Below are 26,325 nucleotides of genomic sequence, written 5' to 3' on the forward strand. Positions count from 1 at the left end.
ACACACCCGGACAAGCTCACCCTGAAATATAAATGGCGTAGCTCAAGAACCTCCTGGTTCATTTCGGGGTAATGTAGATCTCATTTTGGGGGTAGCGGCGCTTGATCGTGGACTTAATTAAACAGCAAAGTAGGGAACATACGAAGTCCGGGGCGTTTTGATGTTGTGGTGGGTAAAGGCAAGTGGGTCATAGCAAGGTCCCAAAGGTCATTATGTATGTATTTGTCGGCAGCTCGTTTCGAGGGGTGGCCTTTTTGTAAGTGTTCTACCCAGCGAATAGTGAATTATCACAAAAGGCCCACTTTTCCCAAAATAGAAACAGGGTTGTCACGCGTATACATGAGACCCGCATAGAAATTACACTCATCCATACTTCTCACTTTCGCACAACACGCTCTATTAAACGCCATACTCGACCCGAACCCGAGAAATGAAATTCTCAATTTACCGAGAAGTAACGTTTACAGATTCGGATCAACTATCGTGATATAGAATTCGAGTATCTGACACTTTGATTTTCGAGTGCCTCCTGCCTCGAGTATTCAAGGTTGGAGGTTTACCCAGTGCTAGACGAGCCTAGCGGAGTCGCCTGCTCCCGCGTTTCGAGAGGCCAGTCAATGTGAAGGGTGGTTTCCATTCGGCCTCGCCGTTGAACTTCGGGGAAACAGATGGTTCCTCGTGAATAGAACGCCTGACGTTCAACTGTGTAGAATTACTGACACGGTATGTATAGGCGAAATGGAAATTCGATTATCATGAAAGCGCCATAACGGCGTATGATAGGCAGGAACGAAGGGCGTGACGGAACGAGAACTTAGGGCCGAGTTATCGTTGGCGAATCCCACAGTTAACCTTGAGTGTTCGGTAGGAGACCGAATTGTACCTTGAGGCGAGTGTAAGGATCATCGAGTACCGAGTTGTCAGGTGTGTGTGTGTATTCGGACCGGATACAGGGCTTCTCGTGTATCAATAAGGTTGTATGCGCAAGAACAGGCCGGATTTAGATCCACCGCTGCGATCAAAGGATTTATTTCTGAAGCAAACGTGACTAGAAGAGCAAATCTACGGTTCGGAGCCGATAGCTTTGCCCTTTACACGATCGCTTACAATCAGGACCGTAACCTCCATTACCGAACTGCTGAACCCGATAGTCACCCCGTCGCACTGCTAATTATAAATTCGAACCCGCGAGAACAAGTGTCCGCCTCGAGGGAAGCTGGCTCCAATGTTCCTTCGTGAGAAGCGACCGTGAGTGAAATGTGAGACCAATTCGCCGGAAAATGCAAGGCGGCTGGGGCAGAGCGTGACGGTGCTGCTGACATAGGCCCAGCGGATTCCTCCGTACAGTCTGGTCCAGCCAATGGAGCTATGCATCGGATTTTGGGGCCTGTGACGGGAGCAAGAGGAGTAGAGACTAGGCTTAGGCTAGGCCCGCCAACCACCGTCACCGCCATTAACCACGTGTGAACTAGAGTTTAAATGACGAGATCCCATGACCAGGACAAGAGCACTAGTCCAGCGCCACACATTACATAGAGAACAATGGCAAGGGTTCACCATTGGGCTAGTTGTGTCGTTGGAATTGAGACAGAGTCTCTTGTTGGAGTCACGGGTCAGCCGGTGAGCGTTGAATGTGGTCAAGTGCTTCGCGAATCCAATAGTGTAAATCATGCAAAGCCCATCTTCGAACCTGAACTAGCTTGTGCGTATCAAGACTTGGATGATCATGACGTTTAGGGACGTTTATTTCATTTGTGGTGTTGGTCACAGTTCTGTCACGATTCGCTGAGATTGACGTGTTTTGTATAGTGACTGATAGAGCAGTGAAGATGGGCGGTGTTGTGTTCGTGTATTGGGGCAAGCTCAAGGTGCAGAGGCGTGGCGAATGGGCTGATGAATGTGGGTGCAACTATGCATAGACAATGGCCGCTTTAGTGAAGAGTTCATGTCAACGGAAAAAAGGCGTAATGGATCAAAGTGATGTTCTGTAATTTAGAAAATCGAATGAGTAATTGCAAGGTTTGAAGGGTGAACGTAATAGCATGAGGGATGGCTTGAATAAGAAATACCTATGCGCCGAGACGAACGTGAGCCGTAAAGAGAAGTCGTTTCGGACTTGTATAAGCGCATACACCCAGACCAAATAGTGCCAAACCAATTCGGAGATCTGGCTGGGGTAGATTCGCCAGGTTAAGTTTACAAAGTGCCAGTTCCTATTGAGATGAAAGAACTTTAAAGCTGATCAGATCTACGTCAAGGCCACTGATACCATTCACCTTATTATTATTTTTCATACAGCTCGTTGCATTTGTGTTCGTTCCGGGCACTTTGACTCTCAGATTACCTCAGCACTCGATACTCCGAATCGTTCACGGCTAATACAAGGTGCCATTTTGAGCTGAAACAAAGTATACTACAAAAACGATAATACCCAGACCAGCCAACCAGCGCCAGCACCTTACGAGCTGACGGTCCAGACGCGAACAAGGTCGTCTGAGAATCCACCAAAGAGGGTCTGGCCGTCTGCGGACCAGGCGAGGGACACACACTCAGGTTCCCGTCCGGTCTTGCCAGTGCTGGTATACTCGGGCTTAAGCTCATCAACAATCGACCTAGAAGTTGCGTTAATATTTGAATTAATAGATGGAGAGACCATGGCTCACTTGCTCTCAAGATCGAAGATCTTAACGCAGCTCGCTGTCGCGGCGCAGAGCCAGTACCTGTTAGGGCTAAAGACGAGAGCATTGACGATATCACCAGCCTCGAGCGAGTAGAGGTGCTTTCCGTCGTTAAGATCCCACAGCATGGTGATTCCGTCCTTGCCTCCGGAAGCAGCGAGCGAACCATCGGGGGAGACGGATATCGAGTTGATGTAACCAGTGTGGCCGTAGTGGTTTGTCCTGAGCTTGCACTTGGAGAGCTCCCAGACCTGAAAGTCGCCGTGAGTGAATGTGAAAATTACGAGTACGACAAGAATGGGAGGGGGTCAGAGATCTTGGTGATAATTTCTAGTTTCATAGAGCGTAGGGGCTCTCTAAAGTAGCAAATATTATGTGTAGCATCATGCCGAGAAGAAGAAGACAGTCGGTATTGAACTCGTTTTAAACACACCTTGACAACCTTGTCCCAACCGCACGAGACGATGACTGGGTTCATCGCGTTAGGGCTGAAGCGGACGCACGAAACCCTACACACGTGCTCCTAAGCATATATCTACTCCGCGTTTGATTCTGAACTTACCATTCGGAGTGGCCCTCCTCTTTGATATCAAACTTGCACTCTCCGAGAGTGTTCCAGAGCTTGATGGTGCGGTCACGGCTTCCAGAAACGATCTGCCTGTTGTCAGCACTGAAGCTGACAGAGAGCACATCAGAAGTGTGTCCAACAAAGCGACGGGTGGTAAGGCCAGTGTTGAGATCCCAGAGACGGAGAGTGTGGTCCCAGGAAGAGGAAAGGGCGAATTGGCCGTCAGATGAGATGACAATATCCGACACGAAGTGGTTGTGGCCGTGGAGAATACGCTTGGGATAGCCGTACTGCTGTTCGTCACGGGTGAGTTGCCAGACGATGATAGTCTTGTCTACCCAGATAGATTAAGTGAAAGAGTCCAGGATTCTCAGTATATAGTATACTGACCACGCGAGGCTGTCAAAATGGTATCTGGCGATTCGCTAGAGGTTGCGATCGCAGTGACCCAGCCTGAAATAGTTCTCATTAGATCGGCATGATTTACTTGAGCAAGATTTACTCACCTTTGTGGCCAGTAAGAGTTCCGATATAGCGCATAGACTCGGACATTTTGGGCGGCGGGAGTGCGTGTAGCAACGATGGACCTGTCTGGATTGTCCGACGGAATCCTTCGGATGCAAATTGGTGCGGCTTGAGGTGCTAACTAGATCCATTTCTTAAGCGCTGTGCCTGACGCGACTTCACGTCCTGACCACCTCCTCCTTAGGTGTCCCTGACCTCACTGGATTTGCGTTCCGGTCCTGGACTCACCACCATCTTGCTAACACCGTCTGTTGATATACTCTAGCTGAGCTTTATATAATCGATTAACCTTGAACTGGGTTTGTTTGGGTGCTTGATACTACGGTCGCTGTAGACTTGTTGTCATAGCCTGAACCGTGAGAACTACTTATTAAGACGCTTGGTGGATAGAGCCTGCTTTTAGAGTGCTGCTCAAGCTACCTATTTCTATTCTTTTGCCTTGAACCGATGGCTTCAACAAATAAATCATCCACTGTGTTAGGGGCTATAGATAACCTCTTACTCCGAGTTGGCGCGGCGCTGCCATCCTCAGACCCTCAGGATATGCATGCCTATGCGACAAGGGCACCATCTCAGCAATTTCTTAGAGAGATCCTGGATGTGACCCAGTCAGTGTCTAATGCTCTAGTAACCATGCTACCGGTTTCCGATTCCAAGATTATTTCCTTGCTGAAAGAACATGCCACACACGATCAAGTTGTCTTCGAGGTACGTCCCTTCTATAAATCAATAGTGAGTTCGGTTTGAGAAGAACTCAGCCAGCGTCAAGATCTGAGTCAGCGGGCGGGCGAGCTTTTACCTGACCAGGGTCATCACTGGGTTGAGGATATTCCGTTGGATCCTAAACTTCGTCCAGATTTTATCCTATCACGAGCTGAAATATGGGCCAAGAGTGCCAAAATGGAAGTATATCAAAGCGATGAGAACGGCCAAAACACCCTCACTTGTGCGGGCTCCGCAGTTGTCCTGGACCTCACGTTTGAAAAATCAGTTGCAGGAGCCGACCATCATTCCATTCGACTCGTCTCGTTAAAATCGTCCTATCCCACAACATCAGAGTCCGCCCCGGTAACCCAGCCACCTAACACCGTGGAAGACCTTCTTGGGGCCGATATCACTGCATACATTAATGAGGTTACTAGAGAAGGTGCTGATGCCACAAAAGCTGCCCAGTTGGCATGGCGCGTTATGGCGCACATACGGTATATCATGCTTTTAGATTCGCAGGCTGCTCAAGAGGCCAAAAATGGGGGAACCGGCGCGCGATGGTTTGCGGAGGTCGGGATACTGTCTCCCAAAGTAATAGATCTGGCGTGTCAGGAAGCAGCAGGACTTGCCAGGTTGGCAAATTTATCGGCCTCAGTGTAGATCTCATGCTTACTTCTTGCTTCAGCCAATTAGGGGCCCCCAAAGCACCACTTGACATATTCTTACGACGTGCTCATGCGTTTCCGCTGATCAACCTCAATTCTCCTAGCATCTCATTCCTAATTGGCATGACTCCTATATCGTACCTGAGCCTTCTCAAGGCGTCCACAAACCATGTCGAGGGTCCCCCCTCAGACCCCCAGCCTAACATCGACATCCCAAACAATCTGTTACGGCGATTTGTAGCCCAGCATCCTACGCCGCCTGGCATTACTACCTGCAATTTGATCGTTGTATCTGGCAATCAGTCTAATTCTGAACCCACTCACCCCACACCTCCACGTATACCATACTTCCCACTCCTGGGTGTCTCATCCATGCCGTCACAATCCCACGCATTTCCATTACCTGACGGAGATAGCTCGTGGGTACTAGACTTTGGCGCCAAGGGACTAGTCATGCGACGCAGTGCGATGCAAGCTCTAGTGCAAGCTTTAGGACATGTGGGTGACATTGATGTCACACTCTCTGGTATGGGATTCATGAACCTCGGCATGGGCCTGATAAGTGGAGAGAATCCTGGATGGGTCAGCATGCTGGTAAGAAGGTTGGCAACTCACTGAACTCTCAGAGCTAAGGTCGACCTTTAGCTTCAGAAGCGTTCTCGAATAATAACAGAGCATCTGTACACGACACAAGTACGTTAAATCACTATGAACCAAGCTTCTCTGACCCAAATACTGCCGTCTAGACGTCACCCAACCGATTGTACCCTCCTATTCATTTGACACTCCGAGTTCCTAATGAAGCAGGATTTGTACTCGGGCGAGTACGAGTACGGAATATGGCCGAAGTATGGACGATACTGGAGGTTGGTCTCGCGCCCGGATTAGGTTATCGAGTTGTGCTGAGCTTCTCTAGATCGTTCGGGAACAATGTTGGCTGAACAACACGATTTCATCCTACGTCTGGGAAGAAACACCCCAGCACACAGACACTTTGGAGGCGCCAGGACTGGAAAATCTGCTTTCTGGTACGTGATATCCCACCCCTACGGAATCAACCCGGGTCGCCTCACATATGTTTCAGGAAAATTCCTTTCGATTCCTACACAGATGAACATTTCTACGGGGTCAGCGCCCTTGTCCCTTCTACTTCAATTCCCCGTTCCCTGTAAAGGTGGCGTACCATCTGTGGTTCAGCTCATGGCTTCATACGATCCTACTGCACCACGAGGCACTCGCATTCAGTTTGGTGCCCTCGACTCCAAACTACCTGTCACTGAAACTCTGGGCCAATTCGAGAACCAGGTTGACGAGGTTGTGAGAAGGGCGGGGCCACTGGCTGCTGTTGGCTGGCTTCATGCTCAACTAAAGGCCGTATGATGTATTTAACGGCCATTCAATCTATATAAGACCAATCTTTTATACCATGAAGTCTCTCCGTTCGGCTCCGATGAGGCTGTTTAGCCGTGTCGAGGTACCAAGTGTCGAACGAAGTCTTTCAGAGGGCGCACGCCAAGTCACGTGGAAGAGGCTTACACAGTCCAGACTTAGAAGGCCTTTCAGGCTGTCCAAACTGCTCTTTCAGGCCGCCAAGATGTTGTGAACCCTGCCCGACTTTTATCCAATTTGGACGACGATGTGGGTTTACAACGCTTAGAATTCTACAACGCGTCTCTTCGCCCCGCCAGATCACCCCGAAGCGCATTTTCTTGTTAGCTCGCTACTTCCGAAATAGCAAACCTACGTTCCTTTTCGTTCCTTCATTTTCATTCCTTATCGTCGTCGTACATCAAAGCTGATGGAGTCGAGAGACTCTGAGACTCTAAGCGAATGGCCGCCGAGCGATGAGAAGGCTCCGAGAAAAGCATTCTCACTCGCGCCGGACATGCTTTCTGTTTATTTTGATCATCAGGGTCCCAGAGACGAACCAGCCAGCGTCACCGTCGAGGAAGTGGAGACTCGACTTCTCCCGGATTTTTCAGAGTCCCACTTTGAAACAGTTAGTAAATCATACAACATTTGGCTCGCGACTACTCACTGTCCTCCAAAACTTTCAGGCTACCCGTAGACCCAGGACGAGAGAGAACCGAGACCTAAAGATTACTTCTAGCCCCTCACGCTTTACACACATAGGAAACGGATGGGAACTCAGGTGTGGCTACAAAACTCACCCATTTTTCCCAGCCTAATTGTTTGGCTTTTAGTAATTGGGGTTCGGTATCTTGCCTCGAGCTTACACCAGGACAAATGCTCCAGGCGCATGCTCGTATAAACAAACCTGAACGACAGATGGGTTAGTTGGATCATGTGTCGAGTCGATGTTCGTCGTTTAACTAGAATATACCGGTATTCAGGTCAATTTCGATCCAGCTCCTTATCTGGAAATGGGATCGTTGGGTCTGCTTTTTATACATTCCCTGCGATGGCGGCGGTGGCTTCAATATTCTCGCCCATCTCTCTGCTCGTTGCATGCCTGATAATGACGATATATCGACCAATACTTCTGGAACTTGGTAGCGCTTTTAGGCTGAACGGGACCAACTATGTTTATCTATTGCAATCTTCTGGAAGAACACTTGCGGCGATTGGTGCTACCACTACATTAATCGATGCTGTGGCTGCAAGTGTTGTCAGTGCAGCCGCTGCGGGAGCGTACGTCAAGGGGGAGTTTCCGGAAATACCCGCAACTGACCACACCATTGGAATTTATTTGTTGGTATTGATCGCCCTTTTCGCTTTATTCACACTTCGTGAAAGCGGTAAACTGACTTTGGTCATTACTATCATTCATGTATGTATCATTTCAACTATTCAGCGCATACACTTGGGATTGAAATTACCCTAGATGGTTGTAATGGCAGTGCTCATGGTGGGATCGACCATCGCGTGGACACATACCGGCACAGATATGATACGCCATAATTGGGAACTACGACCAACGGGCGCGGCCAGGATAGCCCGTTCAATCTACATCGGGGTCTGTGTAGGAATTACGGGTATGTAGGCCCCAAATGTGACTTTTGTAATACTAATAACGTGTTTCAGGATTTGAGTGCTCACCTGGGTATATCAAAGCATAAAGCCTGGGTCTTATGGACAGGCCCTTCGAAACTTGCTCATCATGTCTCTGATCCTGAATGTTCCGTTGGTCCTGCTGGTATATGCGTTACTTCCAAATGAGGTTATCATGAAGACGGACAATTTACTTGCTGTTCTGGCCGAAGTGTCTCTTGGGAAGCCAATGAGGGTCGTAATTGTGGTTGACTGTTTGCTCGTTTTTTCCGTTGGTATATTTGCTGGAGTTGTTACCGGGTGTAATCTTGTTGAAGCTCTAGCTCGGTAAGCCAAGGTCTACTGATAGACCTCATACACTTTGCGAACTTATGAAATCTGCTTCAGGGAGAGAGTACTTCCTCAGTTGTTTCTGCACCCACTTCCTGCAATGGAAGCTACATATCTGCCCGTCATCCTGTTTGTTGTCATCTCCATAGCTGTCTATTTTTCGTCAGCTTTCTCACTCTCGACCGTTTCGACTATGGTTTCAGCGGCATTCGTGTCTACTATGCTCCTTGTGAGTGCTATATCTATTGGAGAAGATAATATAACTAAAAATGGTATTCAGTACAGTACATCTTGCCTTTTACTCAAGTTCTCGTTGGATAGATTACCAAGGGCATACAAGTCATCCATGTGGACCGCAGTACTGGGTATCATAGTAATGTTGGCCATCCTAATAGGAAACATTATCCAAGAGTAAGTTGCTGTTTACATAGCAATCTCACTTTTCTCACACTCTCGTGATAGTCCTCGAACGCTAGGATTATTTGCCATATGTTTCACGTTGACACTGCTGGGAATTTTACTTCCTAGCTCCCGTTTGAAAGTGGCGCGAATAATGCTGTGGGCAATGGACCAGACTAAAATGTTTCGGGGGTGGAAACTTGACCGTTTGGTCGTTCGCTGGATGAAACATTTCCGAAAACATCCCGTCGTCTTCTGGGTCAAAGACGAGCATGTAAGTGTCGCTTCTACGACAGTACTAGTTGCCAACACAGTCATCAGATTAATCATTTAATGCGAGCTGTGACGTATATCCAAGACAACGAAATCACTGACCGTGTGATTGTCGCACATGCTTACACGGACGGGATGATTGTACTCGAGCTTCAGGCAAACATCCGACTTCTCGAGGAACTTTTTCCGTCTGTAACCATAGATCTTGTATTTGTTCGCGGATCTTTTAGTCCGGTGGTATGTGTTGAGCTTTCCACACCAGATAGTTGGCTTACTTGCATTGATTTGTTTAGATAGTAGAAGCAATCAGCGAAGCGCTTTCCGTACCTCGCAGTAGGATGTTCATGTCTTGCCCAGGGAAATCCCACCCTTGGCAAATTGGTGACTATAGAGGAGTACGACTAATCAGATTTTGATGCGACCGAGCTTATTTATTTATATCCGGACTTTAAATGCAATTCGTTCCTATAATCCTCTGGTATCCATGGTTCATCACTAGTACTATTAGAATAATCAGGGACGGGGTTGTACATTGCTATATTGCTTATCACAAATGTACTGAATACTAGTGCTCATGGACAAGTGTACCCATTGAAAGTTGTGACTGGACCTTGTTGAATCAGCGCAGTTTAAAACCTCAAACAAGAATATTCGAAGCTGCATCCTGCTCATTTAGCCGTAAGTTCCAAACCACACATGAACATTAGTTTCCACACACATGATATTGATTATTGTAACTATGAACATGATACTCGACAACAAACTGGTCAGAATAACTACATGATTTGTACTGAATTGAAATCCGTCATAAAATTAGGTGCCAACGAAACAGTAATCGATAAGCAAGAAAACTACAAACTTGCCAGGCTAGATCAATCATGTTTCCATATTAGTAGGTATCTCTCATAAGAAGAAAAGATCCATTTGTTATGAAAAGTTCAAACGATGACAGTCGGCCGAGTCGAGAGCCTGCTACTACGTCGGCGTTGAATTTGGGCCTGCTGGACGGCCTTGATTTGTTGGACCCATCGTTGGGCTTCTTCTGAATTATCTGCTACAAAGGTATAAATCTTGGACAGCTATGGGACCAATTCGTAAGTACCTTGGGGGGAATCCAGAACCGGTTAGATACTCACAGTCTGAATAACAAAACTCTTCTCCCCCTTGGTCTCCACATTCTGAACTGTCTCCTCTGTGGGATTCTCCTGCTCTCCGTCCGCTTCCGACCCACGATCTGTGCTCTGAGTAGATGCGGACGACGTGGAGGGTTGCTGCTTCCATCTGGCTATAGACCGGCCCCGTGCGTTGGACGGCGGTTGAGGTGCTTCGCGACCAGAAAACAACAAGGCGAATTTAACAACCACCCGATCGCGTTCCTCCTTGATACACAACAGGCGCGGTGTAGTAGTGAGTATAAGAATCCGGCGCTTGGAGGGGAGGACGGCCGTCAGTCGATGCCGCGGCCGCGACAAGATGCTGCTCATGAACATGGGGGCTTCGCCTGGCGCGAGCGCAGACGTCCTAAGAGTCCTGAATCAATACGAAGCTCTAAACTTGCTTTCTTTGAAACTACTCACAGTCGCTCTGAGTCACTACCCAGTCCCATGACGGCCAACGCAGTCCTCAAACCCTCAACATCCCCACCCGCAGCAGGCATGCGTTCTCCGCTTCCGGTGCGTGCTGTTCCGACCGTGGAACCGAGAGGGCTCCCTTCTGAAGAACTTGCCGTTCCAGCACCCGAGATGGTAGACGAATGAGACGCTCGCAATGGGTCTGTTCGTATACGCTGTTCTTTCGACTGGAGCTCGGGCACATAATCATCGTCCTCGACCGCGATTTCGTTTTCAAGAGTGCTCAACCCTGGGGATAAGATGGGCGGTAGCGACGGCGGGATAGACGAACGAGAGTGCGGGGCCGGTTCGGCTTGCAAGAGCAGCGAAGTTTCTGCAGTAGCAGGGATAGGCACAGTCGACACTTCCCCAAACCTGTAGTCTTGGAAGTTGTAACTGGGCTCGGTCGCACGTGGAGTAGGTTCGCTGCTCGTGCTTTGCTGAGGCAGGGCACCGGGACCAAAGTAGCCCATTCGTGCCATGTAGGAGCTGACATCCTTGGGCCCTCCCTCTTCTTCATTGCTTCCGTCAACAAACCGATTCCAATCGTCGTCTTCATCGGATTCGAACTCCATTGGGACTCGGGCGGAGGTGGGCCTTTACAAGGGCCAGATTCCATAGGTGGTGCTGGGGACGTCCATAGGTCTTCCCACACAGTATCCGCCAAAAACGGGTGGCTACGAATGGCTGCAATGGTCGGGCGTGCGGTAGGTTCCAGTACCTGTGAGGCGCGGTCAGCACAAGACGAGAAAGATAGATCCCTCCATGATTAATATTAGTCCAGGTCAATTGAGAAGTTGGCTCACCAGAATGTTTTTGACAAGTTCCTCCGCGACGGAATCGAAATGCTCTGGCACCTGGTACTCGAGCGCTTGACTTGTTCAAGAGTAAGGTACTCGGAACCGCCTTTGAACGGAGGACGCCCGGCCAACATTTGGAACAAGATACATCCGATCGCCCATATATCCGAGCTGAACCACACCGACCCCAAATCAGCACCATTGAGGATTTAGAAAAAAGGCAAAAGCTGTTGTGCTCACCTTCGACTCGTCACATTGTTGATCAACAACTCGGGGCTGACGTACTCGGCAGTCCCCACAAACGAACTTGCGCGCGGCTGGTCCACGACCGAATCGACCGCGCCATTGGCTGTGCTGGAAGGTCCAACGCTGCTGGGGTTGGTTACTCCTCCCCCTTGTCCTTCCATTGGGTCTATCCGAGCACTACCGAAATCAGTGATCTTCACTCGAATCCCTCGTCCAGCAAGATGTTTTCGGGCTTGAGATCGCTATACGGAAGTATCAACCAAGCAATTCTCGGTGTTTACGAACACTAGCACTAACCGGTGTATGACCCCGAGGTTGTGCATCCATCCTACGGCATCGACGATTTGAGCAGTATAGTAACGAGCGCCTTCCGAAGTAAGGCTGCCAAGCTTCTTGATTCGGTCCAGAAGTTCGCCATTGGGCACGAGATCCAGGACGAAATCTGCACGACAGGAAGAGATTGCGGTGGGAAAGAATGCGTTAATTGGACGCCAATCATGCGATTGAAGATTCGAGCACAACGAGGCGCCAGGGCAGTTACCCGCATCAAGGAAAGTGGAAGTAGCAATAAAGCCGCACAGGACACGATGTGCCGAGAAGGTGATATCCGCCACCATTGTGAATTGTCATTGGTAGACGACAGTGCGGGCGGCAAGATTGGCGTATATGTTGAATATACATCATGTGGGGTTGTGGGGCGATTTTCAGGGAGGATGTGTAGGTTATTTATTGTAGGATGCAAGAGCAAGGTGTGTTTACGGCAGATTCGTCAAGGGAAGTAAGGCGCGTGAACAGAAAGAAGGAGATCAGTCATCGGCAAGTTGGTGAAATGAAATAAGGAGAAGAAAGGAGTTTTCCGAGGGGATGGGAGATAGGAACGCAAGAGGGCATGCTATTCACAGGATAGGAATAGGCAGTGTTCTATTGGCGGGAACACCTCGCGTTTAGCATAAACAAGATTTGAAGTGCCTGGCTTGTCGGCACAAGCTATGACGAATGATCGACATGGCAGATAATGCGGGGAAGTTAAAAGGAACCACCGCGGGAGGTGAGGGGAAAGAGGCCCCACAGCAAGCAGGCTTTTTTCGGGACCGACACGGATACACATTGCAGGCACAGGTACAGGTAGGTGAAAACAGATGCGAGCGACTTACAGAGACTGGTAGGATCGTGGAACGTCCAGTGTAATTTGACAACGCCTGGGTGCCGCGATGCTGGTTTCCCGCACCGAGGAGGGCAAGGGCGGATTTCTCGACGTTGGCGTACTTGACCTGCAAGAGTTGAAGGGTGAGCTTTTGGAGCTTGAATGGCTTGGCAAGCACGAACCTTGCCCTTGTTGATGAGATACTGCTTATCAGAAACCTTGACGGCATAGACCTTGAGATGGGGATCGCTATTCCCACTTCCAGCGAACGCCTGCTATTCCACCCATAACGCCTGGTGCACTCGAGCTGTTTGCGCCAGTATTGCCTTTGAGCCATGCCTTGACGACGGTACTATAACTTCCACTGCCCAGTTCGGGACCAAATTCGAAATCGGCGGCGCTGACGGCCTGTCGCTGACGTGGGGCGGCCGAAGTGGAACGTGACCGAGCCTTGGTTGTTGACGTGGATTGGGTGCGGCGTTTACGTCCTGTGGGTGGAGGAGTGGGAGATGGTGCTGCTGTGCGTGAGACAGCGGATGGTACGTTGGGGTTGAGACTGGAACTCGTCTGAACTTGGGATGGACCACCGACAACCTCGAGCTGGCCAGCCAATACAGCGGCGCTCGATGCCGTACTTGGAACTCGGCTGCGTTTTCCAGGGCCGACAAGAGCACGTGGAATGATCTTGGGACTCCCAGCAAGCAGACCGGGTGGACTTTTCGGGCTGGCAGGAGGTGCGAATTCAGACAGCGATGGACCTCGAGAGTGGGAGGTGATGGGTGTTTCAGGCTGCTCGCATCGACGGACTGTGCTGACTGAGCCCTTGCGAGACTGAGCCCGGATACGAGATTCCGAGCCTCGGCGAGAAGATGGAGGAGCAAGAGCTGGCAATACGCTATCGCTGTCGTCGTCGCTGTCTGCGCGGCCGAGCTCTCTGGGAACCCATACTGGTGGAGGTGCTCTCGAACCACGGGGAGTGGAGGGCGAGACCGGGGGACGAGAGGGAGAACGTGCACGCGAAGATGATCGCTAGGCGAACGGGGCCTTGACGGTGGTTGGTACGAAAACTGTCGCAGTGGACGAGGCCGTGTCTGCGGTGTGTTCACCAGCGACGAGGCTGATGATGACGACGACGTCGAGATGACAGATGCATTGCGCGATAATTGCGCTGCATACCATCCATCTTCAGTAAGAATAACAACACCAAGAGAAAAAAAACGCAAATCAGAGTTGAACTCACCCAATTGGTTGGTGCTCGATGCGGCCGGTGTGTTGGCCGGCGAACTAGTTGAGACGGTAATGCACGGGGCTGTGGCAGTCATTGTAATGGTCGATGGGAACGGAGTTTATGCGAGCGCCAATGTACCATACAGTGGTCGTTGGCAACAACGGTCTCGGTGGCGGTGATGAGAGGGCACTGGGCAGTTCAACCAACCGTTTATCGCAGTGACGAACCTGCTTGTCGCAGCAGGCTTCAGGCCACACGCGTGCCCCCCAATCGATTCTCAACTTGGCGCTTCCGAGCCTAGCCATCGGGTCGAGACCCGCCATTTGTCCATATTCTCGTCACGTGGAATGCCAAACACCTCGCGCCGCTGATTAATCTACGATAAACCGTGTAAACTGAGCTCGCAACTCGCAAATCAATTGCACTATATTTTCCTTGGCATGCGGTTTGCTATACATTAATATTCCTCGCACGCACCTCGTAACACGAATAGTACATCGGCAAGAATTTTTGGTACTAGCAACGCTATAAATATAATTTTATTGAAGAAACATCTCCACCCCTTAAAACAACGTAACATCGGGTCGGATAGAACATGTCATATCCGTCGTCTACGTATTATATTCCCGTAATCGCATCAGCTTAGACATGACCAAACGAAACGATACGCCTCATCTCTACTCACGGACGAGCAAAGGCAATCAGACCGCACGGTATTGAATCGGGTCGATCATGACGACGTCACTCTTTATGCACATGTCGATGTAATTACCACGCTGATGACGCAGTGGATTCCAGAGACTCAAACTACATACAATTGATGGGAATGACGACCCACGTTTCACCCAGGGTATTGATTATCCAGGGTAGTATAGGTTTGATGTAAAAAAAATTTACTGGGTACCCAGTCCCTAAGACAAATGTTGAATCTATAGTGAATGGTCGTACAATCCAGTGGCTATATGCGTCCAGGTCATTGAGATAAAGTCCAATACTTGAGCTTGGTAATAACCTACTTTTCCATAACTATGGTTGTTTCATTTTAGATACTGCCTGTTTTGCGTACCGAATACTAAGTCGCTCGTTCAGACCGATTGTTACCTCGCCACATCGCTCACCCCCTGATCACGATCACGAGGTGTCATCAACACTGGTATTCACAGGACCCCATAGTTTTTGCGTCTGTTTCAAACGGCGCAAGAGAATGAATCATTTAATGTCAAGTCATCCATCCAAATGATGGTCGGTGAGAACACTGGATCATTGCCTACTTGGGCCAGGTAACACTCCAAAACCAACATCGGCACCCTCAATCTAAACATTTCAATAGACATAATTTACTATATCTCGCCAAAATGAAGGGATCCTCCTTTTGAGCTCGTATGATCGCTATGTCTGCCTAGGTTAACGTCCATTATCGTGCATGTATGTACCCTTTATTTTACGGGCACTTTGCCTCCCCTGGTAGACCTTGCTATTCTCATTACAAATACATTGATACCGTACATTTATCACCGTCTGAGAGATACTTCGTCGATTAATCACGCCGTCCAGTCGATATTGAACATACAGTATTCATTTGGCTAATGGAAACCTCATAAATAGCATCGAATACATTTATCGGACTCCTCGGCCCTTAAGCAGGCTTGCACACCAATTTGTGCCCTTTCTTCCAATGTTTCTTTTGGCTACGTAGACAATCAACTCTCAGTTCTGAGCGTCAATCCATAGGAGAAAGAAGCACTTACCAAACATCATCACAGTACCTCACACTCTTGCACCTCGCACACCTCTTCAACGAAGCGCTGGGATTTCCACACAAGGAGCACCGATAGACGAGTACATCCGCCAAGGCTGTCCCGTAGGATGTGTCGTCCGGAGCATTGATATCCGCGAATTCAGTTTGAGCCGCATCTTCGTCGTCAAATTGTGTTCGTGCAAGCCAATTGGCAAGAATGTGATCAGGGTCGTCTTCGGTGAGATGGGAGTGGCGGTGGTGCCCTCTGCTGGGTTTATCTAGACGAGAGATCACGGTACGCCAGTTCTTCATGGGTTTCGCGAACAAAGGAATAATAGTATCAATCGCAAGTTTGCGTTGTGTTTTGGCAAGAGGTTGGATGACAGAAGATATTTGTTCAGCAATAGAAAGCTTCTCGACGTAGGGCTATCCAGGAGCAGCCGGTCAAGAGAAAGCCACGTCTAAATTGTGATTACGTACCCTAATTTTCTCTATGTCTTTGAATATCTGATCACCTTCCAATAAAAGGGTGATAGCAATGTAGTTATAAATTGCCGTCTTCATATTCCTTTGATCCATAGGGGTCATTTCGATGTAAGCCCTCGCATCCTCCTGAGCGCAATGTAAGATGGCTACTCCTTCGCGCCATGCAGGAGATCCGGGCTGAGCGATCTCAAGAGGCCCCCCATCCACCGTCATTTCGTACCCTGCGTCAGCGCTCTTGAATAATAGCCCACGTTTAATATAATCCGTCAAGTCAGAGCATGCCAGTCCCTTTTTAGCCAAGCGCAGTGCAAGACGGGGGTCCTCCGTCCAAATAGAGCGTGCATAATAGAAGAATCCAACGTCGGGGAACCGTTGCATCGCAGCGTCACCTAAGGACCATATTCGATGTCTGTCACCAGTTGCTATCGCAAGCTTGATTTCGATCACAGCTGGAAGATGTGCGTCTGAAGGGTTCTTGGAGGCGCGTAAGGCGCTGATTGCACGCGTGTAGGTACCATTACCTCCCATCCCATATAGGAACCAGCACCTAAAGAGAATTCCTTTTCCATAATTGATTTGCACAGGTCTCGGCCAGTTTGTAGGGGGTCTCCAGAGTCCCCGTTGACCATGGTTTCGAATCCCATTCCCATACCATCCTCTGCTAATTCAGCAATCATCCCGCCTTCGAGACCACCATACTGGTTACGCATAGCCTCCATGAGCTTTGGGTAAAATGCTCTTCCATGTTACCAGATATTTTCCATATCTGAAGCGGATTTATTTGTCGACCTTCTCGCTCAGTTACGGATGACCCAAGTCTGAGAAGTCCAGTTAAACCAAGTAGACGGACATCGAGATTTGGACTGGCAAGTGCAGCAACAAGCGGACGTTCGGCCGAGGTCTCGAGTAGGGGCTTACGGTAGGAGAATGCGAGGGTACGTAGGAGATCGAGCCCATGGGATACAAGCTCTTCATCGGCGTCTGGTCGACGTATTGCCTCAGTAATAGTAGATAACATCCGTACCCCATCGATGCTCCGCAAAGCAGCTGGAATGATAACTTCCGCCCCTTCATGGAAATGTGGTTCACCCTCCGTGATGGCAGCACCCATAGAGTGAGCTAAGACTGCAATCCCAAGTTCGGCGACTCGTGCACGGCAATTGGGTGTGTCAAGCAAGTCGATGATGGCTGGGACTGTAAGTACGGCAATCATCTTGCGTGCATGTTCTCCACCGTGGTGCGTTAGGGTAGACAATGCAAATAATACCGACTGGCGTGTGTCATCGGGACCCTCCTGAAGCAATACCGCCATGCGCTCGATGATGCCTATCCGTGAAGATAATGGTGTCGGATTGTGGAACATCACCGAACTTAGAGCTTACCGTCGGCAATAATTCGGTCTCTTAGTACCATATCAACACCAAGTTTCGCCCATAGATTTACAATCACTGCAAGGACGAGATAATCCTTATGAGCGGGTTGATTGTGCGCGTCGTAACACGCGTTTATCTTCCTGCTGTACTGCGAATAATTGATAGCGAACCGCTTCAGACCTTGCCGCTTTGTCGGGTCTGTAATATATGTAGAGAGTTACAACAAGTTAAATCTGGTATATTTGAAAAGCGAGGTCGGGAATGAAGTTTCACCAGGTAGTTTCAGCTCCTTCAACAAAATATTAACCATTTGGACATAATCGCTAGCTTGCTCAATCTTGCGGGACAGATCTGACCGAGCCATTTTAATTCAACTAAATCTTATAAAGAAGTAAGTACGGTATAGAGGTCAACAGTCGTGGTTGTGGTGGCGGGGCTGGGTCTTGCTTGGTTGATGATTAAATTGCAAATAGATCAGCCACCGTGTGCGCGTGTGCACGCGTCACCCGTTTTTTGATTGGAGATTTAAGTTTCATTATGACGCAGATGATGAGCGCTAGTTAATGTTATCGTTGTCAGTAATTACGACCAGCATATCTCCAACCCAACATGTATTCTTTTGGAAACAGCAATATACGAGAATATCATTCCATGCTCTCAGAGCATTGACGGATTGTTGGTGTGGGTCTCATACCTATTGGGTTTTGCGCGAGAGCGTGTATTTGCTTAATCAATAGTTTCCAAGTCATATCATCTTGTTTCTTTTATTTTCTCTCATTATGAATAGACGACTACGCATTTGTAGCATGTCAGATACTGTATCAAAGACAAGATATGTATTTGCGACATTGACCAAGGGGCAGGCCTCATTAGATCCGAATCGCTAGTTATATGCTATTTACTCAAAACGATTAAAGCACTAGTGTAACTTTTTCACTAAAATAGGAGGCCAAATTCTTATACTTGTGACACGAGTAGCCTTCTATATGCCACTTGTAAGATACGGGTGCAACTGACCATGATGAATGTAAATTAGTTGCTCATCAACTATAAGCGCTTTGAGTCACGTGACAATCGTGCGGCCCAGGCGAATTTTGAAGACAACGATCATGGAGCGAGTTCATTTTTATCAGGAGCAAATGCTCCCCGAGCTCAAGGAGCTCGAGGAAAGAGGGATATTCTCGCAGGTATGTTTCAGCGTCTTCTTAAACTATCAGCTAATTCGTTTTAGCCAGAAGCTCGGGCCATACTAAAGCAAAGGACTGCCTTTGAATCAGCGCTAATTAGGCGTGTAGCTCTCAAGTCGGATTATATCAAGTATGTTCAGTATGAAATCACTCTGGAAGCTCTTAGGAAGAAGCGTGCTGCTCGACTCAGTGAGTATTTGTAGTGCAGACCTGGTTGAGTTCTTATGATACTCCCAGACAATACCGATAATAAGTCTTCGCTCGCCGATTATTGCATTGTCAGACGCCAGTTCTTCATTCTCGAGCGAGCAGTTCGCAAGTTCAAGAATGATGTATCGCTTTGGGTACAGTATATAGAACTCGCCAGGTCCAATAATGCTCGATCACTTGTTGGAAAACTTTGCTCGCGGTGAGTTTGCTGCAGAAAAGTTCAATTTTGACACCAATCTCACAAATTTCACTAGGGCTCTTTCGTTACACCCTACCTCTCCTTCTCTATATATTATCGCCGCATCTCATGAGCTCGACTCATCCCTATCCCCAACCGGTGCCCGTGCGCTCCTTCAACGAGGCCTACGGATAAATCCCGAATCTATTGAACTTTGGACAGAATATATACGCATGGAGCTTGGGTACTGTGAGGGACTTCGACGCCGTTGGAAAACACTTGGAATCGATCCTAAAACACAGAATGAGGAAGGGCAAGCAATTGATGCAATTATTTCGGGAGCGATTGTCAAGGCGGCTATATCGTCTGCGACAGAGTCCCTGCCTACACTGGCACTTCTAGGTTCTCTACAGGCCTTGCTTCTCACATATCCCACCGAACTCCGTACCAAGTTGATTGAGCACCTTCATTCTGAATTTGCAACTCAAAACACTGGATCGGGGCCTTCTGGAGAAGACTTTCGGTGCGGTGCCGTATTCCTTCGTGCGATCGTTGATATCCCAGCGAGGTCGCTCGAAGATGGGGCCCAGCTTCCTACTGTTCTACCTCTCCGACCACTTGTAGCTGCTGCTTTCCCTAAAAAGGCGACACCCTTTTGCCAAGAAGAACAAACCGGTGAATTCGTGAAGCGTATGCAGAAGGCCAGTGAGGTGTTATCATCAACCGGCAGGACGGATTTGCGTGTTGCTGAGTTGTATGCGCGATGGGTAGCTGCTTGGGTAGCGGTTGTAACAGAGGATAACTTGGTGAGCTGTGGACTGAGGCTCGGTATCTTGAACGGCATGCTTAAATTTTTCAACCTGGGCTAGCGTCTCTATTTAGTATTGGCCTTGACTAGACTTGCCGCTTATCTATGCAAAGGGAAACACACATCCCCATTTATCCCCACTCTGTCCACCATTCTTAGGATCACCCTTTATCTAAATAAAACCACGTGCACCGACGAAATACAGTATCGTAAACTATCACAGAAATTCTCCAAGGCATGCCCGGAAGATGCTGGTTTATGGATTGCCCGCCTCGATGCGGAATCCGGAGCAGCGCAACCGGTAGACAGCGATCTTTCGACATATTCTCCCCCAAGCATTATTCCGAAGCCAATCCAAAATTATGGGAAGAGGCCCGGGACAGGGCTAAGGAACACCCAGGAGAGGAGGATCTCTTGGTCAAACTCTGGCTTTGGGGAGTTAATCACTTACCCAAGGACCCGGCATCTCCACTACGAGCGGAGACTTGGGCTGTGAGTAGTGAGCTAAGTTGCATTAAGTCGTCCTGACATTGTATTAGATCATACTTCGAGGAACCCTATCGCATAGATCACTCAATCTTCATTCAAAACTACTCGTACACCGGTTGTACGACTCAGAGAATCAGTCCTCAAGCGACCGGATCACATTAGCCAAGAAACTGATTTCCCAGTACCGTCCTTCTGTCCTGTTCTTCGACTTGGCGATGGAACAAGAGTTCCAAAAAATTTCGGCCTCGCCAAGCCAGGAATCGGGAGGTCGGGAGCGCCCAGCCAAGAGGAGTAAACGATCTGGGTGCGAAGCTTCAGCCGATTCTACTACTCAGGCCGACATTGCATGTCTTACAGCACTCTACACGGCGTGGCGCATTATCCCTGAGCAGAGCATCCCTGCAGCACTCAAGTACGCAAGGGTGCTCTATCAGTTGGGCGAAGAGAAATGTGCAGAGGATTCAATTGCGGCTGTGGGTGGATCGAAAGGAGGATTAAGACAAGAGTGGGACAAGGTCAGGAATGAACTGGAGTGTCTTGTGATCGGTGCGGGTAAAATGGAAGGGACTGAACAACCCGACAAGGATATCGCACTGGATGATGTAGAGTTCAATTAGACAATTTTTGCCATCATGAGTTGATCTTCATCTTGTGGGTTGCATGATTGACGCTCCCGGAGTAATAATCCTTCACAAAAGATTTCTTTGCTATGGTTTGAAAATCCAGTGCTGAATTATCACATAGATAGTAGTGTAAATGCGACAAAAGTTACAACTACATGTGCAGAATCACGAGAAAACTGCACAATAATGGGGCAACGTGTAGTGCCGTGAATGTGACGCCCATGACGTAAAGTCAAGATCCCGAAAGCAGAAACATAAATAAGTTATGCGTCGAAATGCCCAGGACTTGGCCAAAATTCAACTGCTATTAGTGCCTGTCCGTCTTCTGGTCCTAGGGCTGCTCTCCTCCATTTTTCTCAGGTGTGCGTTTGTAAGGCTTGGCATAATATCTTCCGTGCCATCACGTGCTCGCTTGAGCGAAGGAGAAGACGGAATGGATCGGGATGGACCAGTAACAGGTGAGCGGCCGGCGCGGCGCAGGGACGGAGATGTTACACCGGCGATTATAGTACGCGAGGGCGAAGCGACGGTGTCTCGAGGCTGAGGCTGGGCGAATGGTTTGGTGGATATAGGTGGCGGTGGAGCATTCGCGCAAGGTACTTGGTGCACGGAGGAAGGCGCCGTAGACGTTGCTGGAGATCTTGGGGGTGATGGTGTGGTTTTGTCTGGGCCATTACCGTTTGCTTGATAAGATTCCAGAGTGACAGGGTCTTGACGAACGTTCTTCGCGAGCGCCTCTCCCATTTGATACTTGATCCCGCGGCCACTATGTGTCCTTACTAGATTCGTGTAGTATTCTTGAAGCATTTCACGGGTACACTGTAAAAAATAGATGCTATTACCATACATACCATCTTCACCAATCCAGTGATAGAACGTGCGCAGGCACGTACAGTGAGTCTCCAGTCGATCTTCTCAAGGAATTCCCTTTCCAGCACGTTCAATTCAATAAGCTTGATTCCACCCACCTAGTGGCACAAACGTGGGTGAGTTCGCCATATCAAGATAGAGATGGGATTACTAACCCGGGCGTAGTGGGAGTTTGTGCAAAAAGCATCACAAAGGGCTTTGGAGGACACGGTTATGGATGATATAACAAAACGGTGGACGGTGAGAGAGGAGATCGTGAAGTGGGGTAAGAGCGTGCAGATCTGGTCTATATAATGAAGTGTAATTAGAAGGCATGATCGCTGTTGGAGCAAGTGGTTGTCAGTCCTTAGAACACCTGCGGAATCCTATTCCGACCAACCTCAACATTTGTATACTTGACGATGCGCTTAAGATAGTCTTGGATAGATATCCCGGGTGGTGTTCGAGAGTGAAAACGAGTAAGTGCTTCACTGGGCTCAGGGTGTCAGCACCTTGCCTTTGTCACTAATCCATACTCACGGTCGAAGGGGAATCTGGTCGTTGTGGGAAGTGAGCCTGTCAAGCATATCCGCTACAGCCGCTCAACGCTTGGCAAGGAAATAGTGACTCGGATAACTCACCAATGAGATTGACAATATCGTCAATGTCAGCGTCTAGGAAATCAGGAGGTAAAATACTCGGGGGAACTAGTGTCGTTTGGGGCATGCCGGATGTGCTTTCGGCCGTCGTTGTTTCCATGAAAAGGTCAGCGCCACGCCGTCCGTGGGCATTGCTTATGTATCGAAAAGAGTCCGCCGAGTCGTCGCTCAAGGGTCGCCGAACTATCCAGCACTCTTGTGTCGTGGTTCGTATGATTTGGCGCTCACCGGACCAGCGCGCTCAAATCTGATAATTTGCCACGAGGTTGCGGGCCTTAGTCACCACAATTGGCAATCCATATATGACATCATTTGACTTTTATGGTATTATAAACAAGGTTCTACAACTCTGTTTCTACCGACTGGATTCCGACGATCGCCTGTCGCATGTAGAGCAGCTGTCCATCTTCCTCTTAATTCCAACTCGAGATCCCACTGCGCTTTAGTGTCTTCGGGATGCTTGGCCGGAATCCATTGGCCCAGGTTGTCTCATACCCACTATATGAGGAATAAGTAAACACATCACCGACTATAAGGAGGCTACGCACCCAGGAATTGATCCATTACCAGCTTTGGTGCCCGGCTCAAGATTGCCAGAATCATCTCCACAGCAGGACCGGAAGGTGCCCCAGACTATCAGAAATGTCTGAGTAATGGCGAACTGTAGAAGCAATATTATGGTTTGAACATACGTGGTCCGGCAGCCCATCCTGTCCAGCCAATGTATTCGTCATTGGCAGCAAGATAGTTGAGCATTTCTTTAATCTGTGCATAGCAGTTGGCGTTCTGGCCTCCTCCAGTCTCTCCGACAATTGCTCTAGAAGGGTGAATATATGACAAGAAGTTCATACGATTGAAAAGAATTCGACCTACTTTAGGCCGTATTTTTTAAGCCAGGCGGTAAGGGCGGCAAGATTAGATGGCCCGGGCTGAGTGCACTCCGCGTGTGTCCCAGAGTAGTCCGAGTCAAGATACTCGTGCACCTCGATCGCAAGGTTCTTCGCCGGGTCGTTCAGCTTGTACATATATTCGGACGATGCGTTGACATGGCCAGTCCACGAGTGTCCCCCTGTCCAGTCGTTCCCAGGAGCAAGGATCAGCTGCTTTGCGCCTGTCGCACGGATGCCGTTGATGGCGGCTTGATTGTTGGCAAACACGAGAGAGGTAGGCATGCTTATCCAGTGGGTTAGTCGGTGTTTATTCGCTACAGTCCCTTGCACTCACTCATGGGGCTCGTTCATGATACCAAACTGAGTCTGGCTTTAGCTTCGGTGAGAATCGACTAGATGGGTGGGACGTACATGACTTTCTCGTTGGACTTGAAGCGGTTTGCGAGCTGGTTCCAGAAAGCTTGGAACTGAGCCGTTGTTGCGGCCTTGATGTCCGAACTGTCCCCAATAATCTTTGAAAACGTACCCGTTAGTGGTTCGGTGAACTAACTAGCTTGACAATCTGGAGGGAGCTTACACTTCCAGTCGTCGGTTGCTGGGAAGGATTATTGTATCGCATGTAGTTGTGTGGCTGCAAGGTCAAAGGCTTGAGTCTCAAGTGCAGGCGAGGTATAGGGACACACATACATCGAGGATGGCATATGCTCCCTTAGTAATGGTAATGTAGTCGATTGCTTCTTTGAAGTAGCCGAAGTACTGCAGACAAGGATGGGTTAGTTCTCACAGCAGGTACGTCTAGCTAAGCAACTTGCTGTCTCGTTGAACTTGGATCCTAAGCCGTAAGAAAGGGGGCACATGCGCTCCTATAATTTCTATCAGGAAGTATTCTATGCTCTGCAGGCAGCTGTCTCCTTACCAATAAGAAGGCCACACGGAATGTGTTTATCTAATTCGTAACGAGTTCGTTACTTAGGAACGTAGTCCCGTTATAAAAGAGGAAATCACCAACCTTGTCTTTCTCAACAAAATATCTACGGTAGACTGAAGTAATACAATGAGAATCATAGGTCTGTTTTGGCCAACGCGGGGGTAGTGGTTTTACCAACCTTGTTGATGAACGCGTAGTCCACGCCAAATCTTCCAGGTAAACCGGTAGTTGGGATGGCATCATTACTCCAAGTACCAAACTCTCCTCCGGATTCGTTAACACCTGCGTACAGAATTTTGGCAGCAGCGCCAGCAGCCAACAGTGATAATGACCAGAGCATGGTGATCAAGTGAGAGGGTGCAGACGAGGTCGTAAATTGCAGTAGTATTTATAGGTATGTCGGTGTTTTTCAGGAGTGCCAGCGAGTAACCCATCCTATCCATTAGGATAAAATAGTAGCGTGTAGTTGCTTCTTACTAGTCTGCCTGTATACCGGAAGTCGACTAGAATACAATCCGTTGTCAACCCTTGAGTCACGAGCCCAGGGGTTGACTTAGCGAACGACGAAAATAGCTTCTTGGCGAAGCTACTTTCCATAAATTGTCTTCTCATCAAATTAGGAATATCTCACGGAGGTTAGTTTCACCGACATTAAACATTAGACTTTACAACCAAGAGACCCACGAAACAGAACAATGTTAACTATAACTTTGACGGTACAGCCTATAGCTGTACACACTGCTGACTTTTTATAGGAGGAATCACATGCTACATGCTGTCTGACTCAATGCTTTATTATTAACCCGCACTAAAGAGCGGAGGAAAATCGGTAATCTTGGAAGGTCCAGATGCACGTAGGCAGTAACTATTGGCTTATATTCCAGATTTGAAAATACTTGACATCTCGGAATAAAGTCACCTGCAGAATGCCCCTTTAGCTGTCAGGTGTGGTGGTTAACCCCAAAAGTCGTTGTATACGTAAAAGGACCCTCGGAATACACGAGTAAAAGAAAACAAGCTACGATCCATAGAGCTTACCAAAACCCTTTAGGCGGATAGCCTGGAAACAAAACTTATTCAGTTTGAGACTTCGTTGTGTCCTTCGGGTCGTCTATGTTAGCGTTGTAAATTGTAGATGAGCGCAATTAGCTTAAATTTTGCTGATAGATTTCACTATATAGGACTGTTTGCCTCCGGTATATAGTATACATATATGGTACGGTAATGATCGAATGAACTGGATGCTACTTACTATGACAAATTTAAGGGCACAGGAAAGATTTAAATTTGGAATTATGTATTGATCAGTCGTACGCCTAGAAAGGTTTTGCTACGTTATACTTAGCATGCTACTGATACAAAAGAGCAATTGTTGTGCAGAAGCTGTATGGGAACCATTAGTTAAGACTCTGGAGCTTCCTCCGCAAAGGATGGTGTTTCCAGAGCTCCCAAGCCTCGCTGACCCTTCGGGAGTTCCGGACACTGTCCAGATGTGTTAGGCAGCCCAATCCCCAAGATTTGTACTCAACCTCGTGCGTGTACATCGATCCGCTAAATATATGTATGCTTCTATTATGTCTATGGCTACAATTACATAACATAGTGGTTTGGAACATTCTGAGTGTGTGGGACACATGACAGAGATGACCATCTGGAAAGGTGGTTGTTGACAAGGTCTAACGTAGAGCCTCTGTATCATATTCTCCTATGTAAGAAGGCTA

At 48.5% G+C, this 26,325-nt stretch overlaps 8 protein-coding genes across 8 annotated transcripts; 2 read left to right on the forward strand and 6 right to left on the reverse strand.

Annotated features, from left to right (window-relative positions):
- Window positions 1–2,458: 2,458 nt before the first annotated feature.
- Window positions 2,459–3,798, reverse strand: RhiXN_07067 (guanine nucleotide-binding protein subunit beta-like protein; the record flags this gene model as incomplete). Its single annotated transcript, XM_043326883.1, has 6 exons — window positions 2,459–2,612; window positions 2,664–2,929; window positions 3,112–3,187; window positions 3,241–3,580; window positions 3,637–3,699; window positions 3,753–3,798. The coding sequence occupies 6 exons, from the start codon at window positions 3,796–3,798 to the stop codon at window positions 2,459–2,461; spliced, it is 945 nt and encodes a 314-aa protein (XP_043185355.1).
- A 420-nt stretch (window positions 3,799–4,218) lies between these two features.
- Window positions 4,219–9,574, forward strand: RhiXN_07068 (amino acid permease; the record flags this gene model as incomplete). The annotated part of the gene is made up of 20 exons (XM_043326884.1): window positions 4,219–4,479; window positions 4,534–5,111; window positions 5,165–5,738; window positions 5,790–5,837; window positions 5,891–6,010; window positions 6,061–6,172; window positions 6,229–6,518; window positions 6,696–6,782; window positions 6,880–7,143; window positions 7,202–7,296; window positions 7,349–7,437; window positions 7,499–7,935; window positions 7,990–8,121; window positions 8,190–8,301; window positions 8,369–8,483; window positions 8,544–8,715; window positions 8,767–8,897; window positions 8,949–9,159; window positions 9,207–9,395; window positions 9,452–9,574. 20 exons carry the CDS (start codon window positions 4,219–4,221, stop codon window positions 9,572–9,574), a joined length of 4,140 nt encoding a protein of 1,379 aa, XP_043185356.1.
- Window positions 9,575–10,096: 522 nt separating this feature from the next.
- On the reverse strand, window positions 10,097–12,431 carry RhiXN_07069 (3-phosphoinositide dependent protein kinase-1; the record flags this gene model as incomplete). The annotated part of the gene is made up of 7 exons (XM_043326885.1): window positions 10,097–10,237; window positions 10,295–10,679; window positions 10,736–11,365; window positions 11,422–11,529; window positions 11,575–11,739; window positions 11,809–12,056; window positions 12,123–12,431. The coding sequence occupies 7 exons, from the start codon at window positions 12,429–12,431 to the stop codon at window positions 10,097–10,099; spliced, it is 1,986 nt and encodes a 661-aa protein (XP_043185357.1).
- A 304-nt stretch (window positions 12,432–12,735) lies between these two features.
- Window positions 12,736–14,280, reverse strand: RhiXN_07070 (uncharacterized protein; the record flags this gene model as incomplete). Its single annotated transcript, XM_043326886.1, has 6 exons — window positions 12,736–12,801; window positions 12,969–13,085; window positions 13,141–13,191; window positions 13,229–13,987; window positions 14,065–14,141; window positions 14,199–14,280. The coding sequence occupies 6 exons, from the start codon at window positions 14,278–14,280 to the stop codon at window positions 12,736–12,738; spliced, it is 1,152 nt and encodes a 383-aa protein (XP_043185358.1).
- A 1,606-nt stretch (window positions 14,281–15,886) lies between these two features.
- RhiXN_07071 (MYND Zn-finger protein) lies at window positions 15,887–18,147 on the reverse strand (the record flags this gene model as incomplete). The annotated part of the gene is made up of 7 exons (XM_043326887.1): window positions 15,887–15,890; window positions 15,935–16,350; window positions 16,405–16,884; window positions 16,932–17,146; window positions 17,200–17,736; window positions 17,793–17,981; window positions 18,057–18,147. 7 exons carry the CDS (start codon window positions 18,145–18,147, stop codon window positions 15,887–15,889), a joined length of 1,932 nt encoding a protein of 643 aa, XP_043185359.1.
- A 775-nt stretch (window positions 18,148–18,922) lies between these two features.
- Window positions 18,923–21,272, forward strand: RhiXN_07072 (U3 small nucleolar RNA-associated protein 6; the record flags this gene model as incomplete). Its single annotated transcript, XM_043326888.1, has 6 exons — window positions 18,923–18,970; window positions 19,015–19,159; window positions 19,208–19,379; window positions 19,435–20,164; window positions 20,476–20,658; window positions 20,706–21,272. The coding sequence occupies 6 exons, from the start codon at window positions 18,923–18,925 to the stop codon at window positions 21,270–21,272; spliced, it is 1,845 nt and encodes a 614-aa protein (XP_043185360.1).
- A 303-nt stretch (window positions 21,273–21,575) lies between these two features.
- On the reverse strand, window positions 21,576–22,886 carry RhiXN_07073 (cyclin; the record flags this gene model as incomplete). Its single annotated transcript, XM_043326889.1, has 6 exons — window positions 21,576–22,097; window positions 22,172–22,246; window positions 22,304–22,468; window positions 22,528–22,618; window positions 22,668–22,719; window positions 22,769–22,886. The coding sequence occupies 6 exons, from the start codon at window positions 22,884–22,886 to the stop codon at window positions 21,576–21,578; spliced, it is 1,023 nt and encodes a 340-aa protein (XP_043185361.1).
- A 313-nt stretch (window positions 22,887–23,199) lies between these two features.
- On the reverse strand, window positions 23,200–24,944 carry RhiXN_07074 (Cellulase (glycosyl hydrolase family 5 protein); the record flags this gene model as incomplete). Its single annotated transcript, XM_043326890.1, has 11 exons — window positions 23,200–23,284; window positions 23,335–23,419; window positions 23,479–23,603; window positions 23,660–23,959; window positions 24,011–24,046; window positions 24,088–24,188; window positions 24,254–24,307; window positions 24,364–24,432; window positions 24,593–24,622; window positions 24,686–24,717; window positions 24,779–24,944. 11 exons carry the CDS (start codon window positions 24,942–24,944, stop codon window positions 23,200–23,202), a joined length of 1,083 nt encoding a protein of 360 aa, XP_043185362.1.
- Between the last annotated feature and the right edge of the window lie 1,381 nt (window positions 24,945–26,325).

Source organism: Rhizoctonia solani, chromosome 13, assembly GCF_016906535.1.
Source record: "Rhizoctonia solani chromosome 13, complete sequence".
Lineage (NCBI taxonomy): Eukaryota > Fungi > Basidiomycota > Agaricomycetes > Cantharellales > Ceratobasidiaceae > Rhizoctonia > Rhizoctonia solani.